At 46.7% G+C, this 13,411-nt stretch overlaps 1 protein-coding gene across 1 annotated transcript; it reads left to right on the forward strand.

Moving 5' to 3' along the window:
• The first annotated feature begins 8,701 nt into the window (after positions 1 to 8,701).
• LOC108153723 (cathepsin L1) lies at positions 8,702 to 9,778 on the forward strand. Its single transcript, XM_017283851.2, has one exon. It carries the CDS (start codon positions 8,737 to 8,739, stop codon positions 9,751 to 9,753), a length of 1,017 nt encoding a protein of 338 aa, XP_017139340.1. The 5' UTR covers positions 8,702 to 8,736; the 3' UTR covers positions 9,754 to 9,778.
• The last annotated feature ends 3,633 nt before the right edge of the window (positions 9,779 to 13,411 follow it).

Consider the following 13,411-nt stretch of genomic DNA (forward strand, 5'->3'; position numbering starts at 1 on the left):
TGCGTGTGAAAAGGTGAACTACCTCGTCGATTTTCCACGCTGCCTTCGCGCTCTCTCTCTGTATCGTTATGAAAAGGATGGCTGGAATTTGAAAATCAATACCAGTCGGAGATAGAGATACATATATCGCCAACCAGAGATATATAGATACACAGGCAGCTCCCTTGTGGAACAATTTATAATATCCACGGATTGATATTGCTCCTGGATCGGGGAGTCCGGAGACGATTGAATTCCCGACCAACAACGCAGCTTACGAGTGGGGGGCATTATTTAAATCAATAATTAATGCACTTGACTACGCTTCACGTCAGAGTCTCTGCTTCCTGCAAAAGGCCTTCACAGTTGTCTCTGCTGTTGCTGCTGCTTTTGCTGTTGCTGTTGCTGTTGTTGCTGTTGCATGTGTCAACGCCCATGTCCAGAGGAGAAGTCTCGTCTGGGGTCTCCTTTTGGCGGCACTAGCATTTTTATGACCATAATGTGCAAGCACACGTACGAGTCTCCGCCAGCCACCCACCCGCCATCGAGCGCCAGCTCCAGCCACCAACTCCAGCAACTCCAGCTTGACTGCCACTCCAACTCCCTTGCTCCCCTGTTGGCCATCTACCGCGTGTCCCAGGTCCTCCGTCTCGCCGGCCATTGTGCGGATATCGCATTGCTCCCGGTGCAGGCGGTCTGGTCCTGGGCCTGTGGCTCCTTCATCGGTTCTCCCAACAGATGAATGTCTGTTAAATATTTATGAGTATCGAAATGTTGCCTCAATGCATATTATAACAAATGAAACGTCAATTTCATGCGAAAAATGCAAACAGCATTGACATCCCAAGGATTGCTGTTGCCGTTGCTGTTGCTGCTGCTGCTGTGGACGAGGACCAGCACAAGGAGCTTCAGTAGTCCGGCTTGGCTTGGTGGGTAGTTGGTCATGGCTGGCACGTGACAGGCCTATGGGCATGGGCTAAGTGGGTGTCCAGCCCGTTCTTTCGTCTTTCATCTAGCCCCGTCTGTCGTCTGTCCGATGTCGGATGTTGGATGTCGTCTGTCGGATGTCCTTTGGTTTCTGCACAATTTCATTATGGAATTTCATGCTCTCCGTCCCCAAAGGACTGCACATTCAATTTGGTGAGCTCAAAGTGGAGTTCTTCCACATAAAACATACATTTCATGGACTTTTGGAGTAGATAATGGGTTATGACAGACATTTTGCCCCACAAAGCAAAGACCTCCTCTTCGACTGATGGCAAATTTCGTAAATGTTCGGAAAATATCTAAGAACTGTGTGCTGAAATAATATTATGTTGTCCAAGCTGCCAGCTTCAATCAAGTGAAAACTCATTAGCAAAAGCGACTCCCAAAAAATCTAAAGAAAACTCCACACCACTCCATTCCTCAAGAAAAGCAGCGCAAAAAATGGAGCAAAAATATTATTACAACTGTGCGGAGCCCACGGGTGGGCGAGGGGGCGGGGTGTGACGAGTGAGGAGGAGCGAGTGATAGGCGTTTTCCCAGCCTAGCAGCTAATTTGCGAAGGAGCAGAGCAATAAAAATTGTTTATTGAAATGTGAAAAAGTGAAAAGTGTGCGCGGGCGAAAAATTCCAAATACGCTCCAAGTATTTCCTTTTGCTTTGCGCTTTTCCACTACCCGTTTTCCCCACTTTTCCCAATTTAGCTTTTATTTTTGCAATTGCAAAAGTCTGAATTTAATTAAAAATGCAGCAGGCTCTACTCGAACCCCCCCACCCCCTCTCACTCTCTCGCGTGCCCACCATCCACCATCCCGCTCTTTGTACCGCTGTGCACTTGAACTGCCAAAGCAGGACAGACGCAATAATTTTCATGTTAGATGCCAAAAGCGTGCAAAATGTTTTTCAACTATCAGACAATAGGCCTGAAAGGACAATGGGAGGACATACAGGCGGCTACACTGGCAGAGGTGCGGATTGCGGGGGCGGCAAAGAGGGAAGAAAGTTGAGCCATCACCGACATAAACTTTATTCAAAAGACCAAATACAGGGAGCGAGAGTGGGCCCCTACTGCCAAGGTGTTGTCGGCAGGGAAAGGGATGGGTACAAAATCAACAATGGGAGAAGACTCAGCATCGCCCACCGCATCTTTTGATACCCTTTGCAGATCTATGGCATTAAGCCCAGAGACAACCCCCGGCTCACTAGCTTCACTCGCCCGCGCCGTTATGAGTAAAATATCAGGCCACGAAGACGTCAAATTTTGTATTTAATAGAAAGATGCCTCAAATGTCTGGCTACGGAATACATAATCCTAGTGTGCGGGTTGTCGAGGCCACTCTTTTTTCTGCGTCGCAAATACCAGCTCAAACTCATTATACCCTTCCTGCAAGGGTATAGCAATTTATAAATAATAATTTCTCCTCACCTGCTCCATTCTCGAAGGCGGACCGGCCCGGCCCGGCCCGGGCCCGACCCTTCTGTCGTCACCAGGCGGGCAACCGAAAGGAGATGATGGTGCTGCAGGGACAGGAAGGCAGGGAGACCACCTTTGTCTAGCCTACAAGAATAACAATAAGCTCAACAGCAACAACAGCAAAGTGCGCAGCCCCGAGTGAGAGAGAGCGACAGAGTGTGAAAGAAAAAGAGGGAGAGAGATAGAGATAGACACAGAGAGGGTGAATATTGCTTGAGAAATGCCAGCGGCAGTTGATGAAGTGCAGACAGCAGACCGTTACTAGGCAATGAAGTTGCCATGCCTTGCCACCCACCCACACACCCACACACCCATAACCCACCTGCCAACTGCCTCAACACCGCCCACAATTGCCGCCTAACATCTACCTGCCGCCGCCCACTGCCCCACACTCTGGGAGGATGGTCACACCTGTCTCTTTGGGATCTTTACCGTTTGCCTGCCCACTTTTCATTGTTTTAATTGTTTGTCAGCTTTTGCCTCCTCTCCTCCTCTGTCTCTTGCCTCTGCCCCACTCAATCTCAGAAAATTTACGACACAAAATTTCCCCCCTTTTTGTGTGTGTGTGTGTGTGTTTGCGTGTGGGTGGGTGTGTGGGGGCTTTCTAGGCCTGAATTCTGCTGAGTTCTTGTCGTCAATCTTTGGGGCAGTTAATTTAGTTGGGCATATTTATTAGAAGGAGTTCTCTCTTCCAGAGTAGGTCTGTTCCTGTTTCCATCTGATTTCATTCCGTTATTAATGGCCGCCCATTTTCGGTTGGGTTGGGGTTGTCTCCTTATCGGCAGACAAGAGTTAAGACTTCAAATGAAAGGTAAACTTTAAAAATTATCCCATAAAATTTGTATACTTTATGCATGGACTTTTATTCTTGCATAATCGTATGAAACATATGAAAGCTCAAAATATATATCAAAATTTTGCCTCTACAGCCATACGACGTTTCAATTCAAGAACTTTTCTAGACATGAAATATTGCAAGTGTTTCTACCTCATAGAAAACTTTATGGAATGCCTGAAAAGCGGTATTCTCATACCAAATTTGGTCGAAATTGTTGGAGTTGTTTGAAAGATCTCAGGAACATCTAACGCATTTTCAGAAATAGAGTTGCCAATTGTTTGTTCAATTCTTCGTACAAATGTGCTTTCAATTCGCTCGCTTTTTACGAGCTAAGCCATCCGTAATGAACCGAGTTCTGGTAAAGTCCCCAAGCGTGCTCCCCGGGGGATAAAAGCAACACGGCCAGGGTTTCCAGACAGTAACCAAAAATCGCGCATCGTTTGCTGTCGAGCTAGAGAGAGACAGAGAGATAGAAAGATGAAGAGAAAGAGGTGGGGGCGCCACGGACGTGGACCAGTTCAGTTATTGTCAACAGGATGCGGCAAATATGCCACTTTTATGGCACGCTTCCGTATCCGGAACCCGCCAGCGAAGGTGGTGCTGAACAGTGCTCGTTCCCGACTCTTCCTTGCCGCCCAGCGAGGGTTGGGAGATTGGGAGAGGTAACAAGGCGGATATAGTTGGTAAATTACGGTGGCAACCTGTGCAGCGACTCGCAGGATGCACAGCCAGCCAGCCAGCGCAGAGAGTGGCAGCGCGATATGCAAAAGCGCAAAAGTGCCAACGCACTGCACTTGGGCCATGCCATGCCACTGCCACTCGCTCCACTCGCGCCACTCGCGCCACTTGCCCCACAGTAAGACAAGATGCTGGATGAACTTGAGTCTGAACAAGGAACCTTTAATGCCCTTCGCCAAGCCGACTTATCCATTGGACCATTTTTTTACACCGCTAAATTGCCCGAATAGCCCCGTAGCCATGAGTTTTCCACCAAGTTTCATCCATGGGAAGATTGGAGAACTTTTGAAATTTGGTTTGGAAATCTCGAGGAGCTCTCCTTGACGTCGTAAATGGCCCGATAAGGTGACGGCGCGACCTCGATTGTGAAGAGTATCGAATGGCAGGACGCTCGCTCGTCTGCGGGAATGGGTACGGCAACTGGTGCGAGTGCGAGTGCAAGTGCGAGTATCGATAGCAACAGTTGCAGCGGGTAGGTAGCAGCGGGTGGCGATGGCGGGGGCGGTGGGTGCAGGAAGTGGCTAGAAGTTGGCTGCAGCTGGCGGCAGCTGTTGGTGCGGCATTTTTAAGTTTTACGTGTGGCACGTGCTGCAAACCGGGGGCAGCCAAGGATAGGAGGAATGCAAAAGATGCCACACAGCAACTGAGACTCTAAGACTGAGACTCTGCCACACGTGCGCGTCCTGGGCGCGTTGTTTTTCCACTTTTTTCATGACTTTCAACAGCGCGTAAAACTAAAGAAAAACTGTCAGACCAGCGCGCTGCAGAGCTGCAGAGCTGCCGCGCTGAGGTGGAGTGGAGTGGAGTGGTGTCAAGGTGGCACTTTAAGCTGCGGCTGCGGCTTCTATGAGTTACGGACCGCCAGCAATCAGAGCAGCTGCGTAAGTGCAGCTCCCAGTGCAGTCCCAGCGGTGAGCAGAGGATGATTGGAAATGTGGGCCACTGCGACAGTTACCAGCTACCAGAGGGCCAGGAGGACAGGACTGGCGTCCACCAGTCCACCAGTCCGCATAAGAAAGAGCTCGCATTCGAATCCCACTATATATTCAAGTCAGTAAAAGAATTTAGCAATAATTCAGAGAGGTGAAAGCAGCATAAAATATATCGGAATTCAAATGTGGATCGCAGATGATCCGAGACAGCCTTTAACTGCCTTCCATCAGCACTCACTTATGCATGTAATATCCTGTCGTTGGGCACGTTCGAGCGACTCAATTCCGGGCACTTGTCCTCCGAGCTGGCAGGACAAGTGCTGGCTGGGACATTACAAAGCGATTGACCGGAAGAGGACACGGCACGCACGCAGGACACTTGCGGCCACCGCACGAAAGAGTAAAGTTTGCCGAAGAGTTGCCAGCTGCAGCTGTCGAGGAGGAGCAGGACCTCAACTCAAGGAACTCAAGGAAGGTCCCCCTGCAGAGATTTGGAAGCGTCAAGCAAACACTTCGAAGGGCAACTAGAAGTGGCAAGTCGAGTTGGTTTGCCCAAAGCTGGGTCCAAGCAATCGTTAGTAGATGCGACAGCACGGGGACCTTAAAGCGCAACTTTTCCCCCATTCCCCATTCCGATTCGGGCAAAACTTCTTATGGCCTTCTTCTTATGGTAGTGGTAGTACGATAGTAGCATGCAGGAGAGTATGCGCTTAAATTATGCGGCATTCATAATGCAACAGAGTCGAGGATGTGCCATCGTACTCTTTGACATATTCCTTCCAGAAACTGCTGCTGAAACTTGGCAACAACCAGGCGCCGAAGGAGGATGTGGAGGCAGGCATTAAATTTTATGCACATTCCCCCATATACACACCCATACCCATACCCATGCCCATACCCCGTTTCCTTACTCCAAGAGTCCATATCCTGGATGAGTGCGCTGTGGAGCTCGCTTAAGCCCAAAATAATGCCCAGGCTTCTGGCCCATTATTTCAGCGAATTTTCTGTTGCACATAAGTGTGCTAGTTGCTGCTTCTTTTCCATCCTTTCTTCCTCCTTTCCACTGCTTTCTCTTGCCTCTTTCATATTCTATTTTATTTAAGAACTTTTCCGCGGCAAAGGCAAAGTCAAAAAATTTATTTAAAGTTCAAAGTTGCCTCCTCTTTGTATTTTATTTTACGGCACTTTTGTGTACTCGCTCCGCTCGAATATTTAAGCTTGCTCGCGATTTTTGCGGCATTAGGAGAGTCTCTGCTCCGCAGATGGAGCTATCAAATTGGTAGCTTCCAAAAGGAAGTTCGGATCGGATGACTTCCTACTTCCTGCACAATGTTCTCAAGCTACATACATAGATACATTTTTGATTTACAATAAACATTGCATTGTTTGATTACTCCGGACCCACGACCCATGACAAACATATTCAATATTGAGGAAGGGGCTAGGACATACGTATCTCTGGAGTGTCCGCGTCCACCCACACTCCCACCCACACCCCGACACACGATATCGATGTCGATGTCGGTGTCGTTGTGGATATGCATTGTTGCAATGAAAACCTAATCTATTTTTGATGAATCGCAATTGTAAATTTCAACAATGGTAGTGAACCCAACGCTTCAAAGAGCTTCAACGAATTATTGTGTACAAAATACTCGTACTCGCATATTTGTGTATGAGCTTTTGTGCAGCATGCCCTGATATTTGTCTGTCTTCGATCCCATTAGCTTTTTAATAGATTATGAAATCTACTGCACATAATAACTGCTTCGTGAATGACAGAGCTTCCAATTATGCGGCTCAATGCGATTTGACATCCAGTCTTGACCGGAAATTCCCTGATCTCCTGTCTCCCATTTCAGGGAGATCTAAAAACCAGAGATATGAAATGTCACTTTATAGATGAGTATTTTAGGAAGGTATTATGGGTATTCCCTGTCTAGCTGCAGGGTGTACCAATGTCTGCAATGAGGGCTCCAAAAATGCCCTTGCTGTCCTCTCGGCCGGGAGCATTTTTTGTGTGCTGTTCGTTATAGGAGTATTCCAGTCCATAATGCAATTGAAGTGCTGGGCCATATGTGCGCGCGGGTCCACATTGCGAGGAGTAGTAGTTGGCCATTGTGGGGGATACTTTTGGCCCTCTATTGATGATGATGATGCTGCTGATGCTGATGCAGATGCAGATGCAGATGCTGATTTCGTATGCACAAAAACAGCCGAGTGGCAGATAGAAATTGTCATCAATAAAATAAATTGTTGTATTATTTTCGTTTTATTCAGTGCCCCCGCTGTTGTGTCCCGCCCCGTTGTGTTGTGGCATATGCAGTTGTTTTGCGATTGTCTGACAAAATTAACAGAAAATAAAATTACTGCTTACATCCTGCTGCCCCCCCCAGTATCGCTTGTCTCCTGTTGGGAGTGCACTGCATAAATCATGAGCCGAGAGAGAGAGAGAGAGAGAGAGAGAGAGAGAGAGAGTGAGTGCATCATGTGGGACGCTTGGTCCTGCGAATTGAGTCAATTGTGTGGAAATTATGGATGCATGGGGATGGATATGGATAGTGCCATCGATATAGACAGAAAAGTCATTTAAATTCATCTTTCTTTTTGAAATAAATACTCAGAGTGCAGCAGAGCTCGGAGTAAATGCCGAATCCAATCCCATCATAATACTCGTAGTACACACAAAAACACAACAATTAAATGCATTCGGGGCGTGTCCTGTAATTAATAATTTATTGACTAATTGGATTATGATTTGCACACTCGCCAAACACTGCATGAACGCTTTCGCTTCGCATCGCTTTGCACCGCTTCGCATGCCAGACCTTATCAGAAGAGAGCTTGTTCGAAACCTACAGTGACTGACATGGAATTTGGCTTTTTAGTGGTTTTTTAATGAGATTAGAAATGCGCTGCGCCCTTTGTCTAATGACATCAAGTGCAGCGTGTTCGAGTGTTTGATATGCGGCTCGAATGGAATTACAAAAACATTATTCGCATCATTGGAAATTGTTTCTATTTAAAAGTGAAGCAAATAAGCATGACATTCATGATATTACGACTGGACGATACCTCTGGCTACTACCAATAATAATTTCATTTACAGGATCGTTTTTGTATTCGAATAGATCTAAATATTTATACCAATAGATTTGCGCCGAGGTTGGAAATGGTAAATAATATATAAAATTAATATGATAATTTGGTCGAAATGTACATATTTCATATTTAAAATATATATATTTCATACTAAAAATAAATATTTTCATACTTAGATTAAATATATTTCCTGCAAATCAAAGTAAATTCTATATAATTCCACTCTTACATAGCGCAGTTTTTTTAATTGTACATTTCACGGGTTTTTCTCCGTTTGAGGCTTCAATAGTTATTGAATAATTCTTCATGCCTATCAGACACATCTGTGTGAAATTTTACAGGTTCCTTTTATAAATTTTATGTAAATTTTAGTTTTTGTAATATTGTTAGTAATTAAATAATAATTTAATTAATTTAATAAAACTCAAGTATTGTGATTTGGACTCCAAAAATGTCGAGTGCAGCCTATCACTGTTTTCTCCATGGGTTCCGGGAATTCTTGCGAATTCCTGGAACGAAGCTGCGGGCCAAGCGATAAGCCGAGCTGGGGTCTGCTCCAAAGAATAATCGCTACAATTATCGTCGGAATACTGTGAAAATATTGCTGAAACATTGAACATAAATAAATAGCCCGAGCTCGCAGAGAATCGCCACAGTTATATTGTGATATTTGCCCCGTTGAGATCGCAATGAATTTGCCCCGGAGTTATTTGGCTTTTCATTTCCTTTTGCTTCTGCTCGGGATCGCTTGCGCCACTGCCCGGGTGTCCATGGCGGAATGGAACGCGTTCAAGCAGAAGTACGGCAAGCTGTACGACTACAATGACAACATGCGCCACTATGGCATATACAAATGGAGAGCACTGAAGGTGCAGGAGCACAACAGACGATTTGCAGCGGGCGAAGTAGGATACGAAATGGGACTCAACGAGTTCTCCGATACCATTCAAAACGTGATCGCCTTCCGATCGAATGGCGCCGAGCCCGAGGCAGATGCTCCCACACAAAATCGGACAATTCCGTCCAACTACAAGTATTACGATCAGATAACGGACGGAAAGGACTGGAGGGAGTCGGGATGTATTTCGCCGGTGGGCAACCAGGGCACCGAGTGCCTGGCGTGCTGGGCCTTCGCTGCTTCGGGGGCCATCGAGGCTCATCTGGCACTGAAGAATCATCGGCTGGTGGAGCTCTCTCCTAAGCACCTGCTCGACTGTACGAACGGGTACAGCGCCAAATGCGAGGGAGGGTGGGTGAGCGTGGCGTTCAACTACACCATTGAAAATGGCATTGCCACGAAGGAGTCCTATCCGTTCGTGCCATTGAGTGAAGAGTGTCGCTACGACAGGACAACTAGTGCGGGCAGGGTGCGTGGCTATGTGACCCTGAATAATGCCGATGAAAGGGAACTCGCCGAAGTGGTCTACAACATTGGCCCCGTCGCCGTCTCGATCGACCATCTGCATCAATCGTTCCAGAACTATAAGAGAGGTGTACTGAAGGATGAAAAATGTAGATCGGACAGGGGATCGCTCCGTCATGCCATGCTGGTGGTGGGTTTTGGCACCGACGCCGAGTGGGGCGACTACTGGCTGATCAAGAACTCCTATGGCACATCCTGGGGGATAGACGGATATCTCAAGTTGGCACGTAACGCGGGAAACATGTGTGGCGTCGCCTCCATTCCCCAGTATCCGCTCGTATAACTTTGTCATATTTTAAAATAAAAAATGAAGAATCAAATATACATACGTACAAGTGTGTTCTCTTCTTTCAGTTTTCTGGGGGCTCCGTTTTTCGTACTGGCCAGCTGTCGTTTAGGGCCGGCCATCAAATAAAAGAGTTCATTTGACCATTTAATACTTTTGGCCCGCCACGAATTGCCCAAGTGTTTTGAGGGTCCGGGGACTACCATAATCTCGGATTGCTGGCCCAGGAGCCGCCGCACAGAAACCCAATAATTGACACATAAATAACTTTAAACAACTTACTTACAAGCCCTGGGCTCGGGGGAGATACGAGTATCATGCCTGCCTGCACACTCTCCAGGCCCCAGACTTCAGGCTTTGGCCAGGGGCACGGGCACGGGCACGGGTACGCCCACACAATCTTATTAAAAATGTCCCCGGATAATACAAGGAAGGCTGCGAAGGAGGAGGAGCGGAGAGCGGGTCGGGGCCATAGTTGGCTCGCATGTTTGTGCAACTTTTAACTGCCACCGCTGGGATAAATCATAAAAGGATATTTCTGTGCCAGCCCTGAATGTGGAGTGGAGAACCAGCTGGACAGGGGGGAGTTGGCTGTGGGGACTGGTGGCCGAGGACTGGTGGGGCTCACTGTCAGGGCCATTACTTGGCTGGAAAATATTTTTACAAGCTCTGCTTTTAATGTGGCCAATTGGCGTGGCTTTTCCTTGGGATTGTCTCTCTTTGTATCTGCGTATTCTTTGTGCCATTTATTGACATTTCTCTGGCACTTTGCGTGGAGAAGAAACTACTTTGAGTGGACGTGGACCTTTGGAGACTTACTGCCTGTCCCAGAAGCCCCAGAAGCCGAAGTCCTTTCAGGTCGCGGTCACTTTGATGGCTCATAAAAGGATCAATAAACTTGGGAGCGCCCACAGGTGTTGGCCCAAAGGCCACAAACAAACTTTAGGTCGTTGAAATAGAAAAACATCATCTCCTTCGGATCGCATTTGTCGGTTTGCTTTATTCCCGAAAAAGCCCCACCAGGAGACAAAAAGGGAAACTCTCGGTACGGCAAAAATTCGACTGCCACTCTCTTCTACATTGTGGAACATGCAAAACAACTTCCGTTGCCTGTGGCAGCTGAGGCATGCCCCTGCAAAAAAAGAAAAAAAGAAAAAAGAAAACCGAAAGAAAACAACAAGGGAGCAGTTCCACTGTACAGTGGAAAACTCTATGATTTCAGTGGAAATGTACTAATATTATGGGAATATTTTACACTCACTTTATTCCATAATATGTACATATGTATGTAGTGTTATGATTTATGCAGGGTATACAATACAGTTTCTACGTAATTATACGTAAGCGCCGGGATCCCCCAAATTTGCTCGCACTTGTCATGAGTGATGAATAAATATAGAGAGAAACCACAACCACGAGTTATGTTCTAACGATAATTCTTTTACTCCGCTCTTTACCTAACGACCTATTTGATTAGAACAATAGTATATTTTCTCTGTTTCCATTTTTCTCAAAAATTTGTATTACATATGTCTCTCTTTTCTTAAGGGACCTCTAAAATTTGATCTTTTCAGTCTGGCTATAATAACGATCCGATGTGATTATTGTGACCTGATATGATCTGATAACATTATGATCATTTTCTACGAATCTGCTTTTTCCTTTTTTTTCTTTCACAGGAGTCTGGATACAAAATTTGATTCCTCTAGCTTTTATAGTCTCTGAGATTTAGGCGCTCATCGATACGCACAGACAGACAGACATAACTATTCCGACTCGGCTATTGATGCTGATGAAGAATATTCTTATATGTATACATATGTATATATACTCTTTGGGTTGGGAAACGCTTCGGTTAGACTTATTTTTGACAGCATTTCCATCGTGCTGAGCCCACTGTTGGCTCTGCCTACCCCGACCCAAAAATTCAGTTCTCGCGGTTTGTTTGCGGTTGTGTGCTGGTGCTCGCGCCTCTCTTGGCCACGCATTGGGAAATGGGGAACTGGGAACAGAATGAAAATGTGTTGCATATGCAAGAGGCGCCCCGACACGCACGACAAAGAGGCAGGCCAACAACAGTTGCAACAGAGGCAGCAAAAGCAACACCAACACCAACAACAACAACAGCAACAGCAAGAGGAACAGAAGTGGCAGCAAAAGCCAAAGATGTTGATGAAGCACTGACACAAGTGACGACGTTGGCGGCTAGAGTTTGATTGAAAATTTGCATTTGGGCCTGGCTGACTCTCTTCTGCTATGGCGCCTTCTCTTTGGGCCAACCCCACCCCTCCCCATTTCTGCGTCTTGGGCGGGGCGGTACGAAAAGTTTGCAGCCACTGACAGCTGTCAAATAGATGTAGCACGGTTTTGTCGCTGTGCCTCGGCCTTGGCGGCAATGGAAGACAATTTTGCGGCATTTTGAATTGTAAATTTCTCGCGTCAAGTGCCAACGAAGAAATGGCTGTTGCCCGAATGAATGAAGCGGTGGATGAATGGATGGATGAATGCATAGATGGATGGATGGATGGATGGTTGCTTGGTTGTCTGTCAAGTGCGGCAAACTACTCGTACTTTTGGCAGCTCCTTCGTCACATGTGGCTCCACAGAGTGGCGTCACCTGGCCCAACACGGTATACGGTATAGTATCCTCTCCATCCTCCCCATCCCACCGCTCAACCGCCCAACCACCCGCCTCTGTTTGCATTCATTCATTCATTCCACTAAAAATGCAAAATCTCTCCAAAATTTCCCGTCGTCACTGCAACTGCAATGCAATTTACACTTGAATACGAAATGTTGCGTATGTTGTTCCACCCAAAAAACCCAAACGCCAAACAAAAATACCAAAAAAAAAAAGGAGAAAAAAAAATAAGGAAAGAGGAAAAACATAAACCTGAACCCGAACCCGAATCAGAACTTTTGGGGATTCCGGGAATTGCGATGAAGGGGCAAATTCCGGGTGCTTGCTAAGCAACAAATTTCTATGCGAAAAATGCTAAAATTCTCCGCACACCCCCCACCCGTATCCGTAGCCGTACCCCCAGCCCGGTACTCGATTGCAATTGCGCATATTAATTGAAAATTTCTCACGCAAAAAAGACTCTGCACTCCACAGTAAATTGGTCCACTTCCATAGCCCAGCCCCCTCTCAGAACGAACCCCAAAGGCTGCATGCATAACAATGCGGGGTGGAGGGTGGGGGGAGGAGCGAGGCAGGGAGTATATGCCGCGATTGGGTTGTACAAATCGGTATTACTTTGGCCAAATGGAAATGCTAATCAAAATATGCAAAGACTGATCGATGTGCGCGCAGAATGATGATGGACCTGGTCAAAATGCAATGGAATATTTTCAGCAAAGCACTCGCAATCGCAATCGCAATCGCACTCGATCGATGCCCGTCAATTATTTGTATTTGCACAGGGACATTTTTCCAACGATTTTGGCCAAGAACTAACCAAATTACATGCAATTTGGTGCCCAAGAGCTTACTAACTCTAAGCCTCATTTAAAAATTACTCGCTTCAGCTGGCTTGCAACAGCCACAGCCACAGGCTGAGTGCGAGTGCGACTGCGACTGCGACTGCGAGTGGCAGTGCCGGCTTCCTTTCTTTCATTAGCGGAGTAGAAGGAGGAGGAACCTGGCGCTAATTTT

The sequence above is a fragment of the Drosophila miranda genome, chromosome XR (assembly GCF_003369915.1).
Source record: "Drosophila miranda strain MSH22 chromosome XR, D.miranda_PacBio2.1, whole genome shotgun sequence".
NCBI classification, from domain to species: domain Eukaryota; kingdom Metazoa; phylum Arthropoda; class Insecta; order Diptera; family Drosophilidae; genus Drosophila; species Drosophila miranda.

Bases quoted from the DNA above. Each gene is read 5' to 3' on its own strand.
- LOC108153723 (XM_017283851.2), top strand. From the start codon at position 8,737: ATGAATTTGCCCCGGAGTTATTTGGCTTTTCATTTCCTTTTGCTTCTG.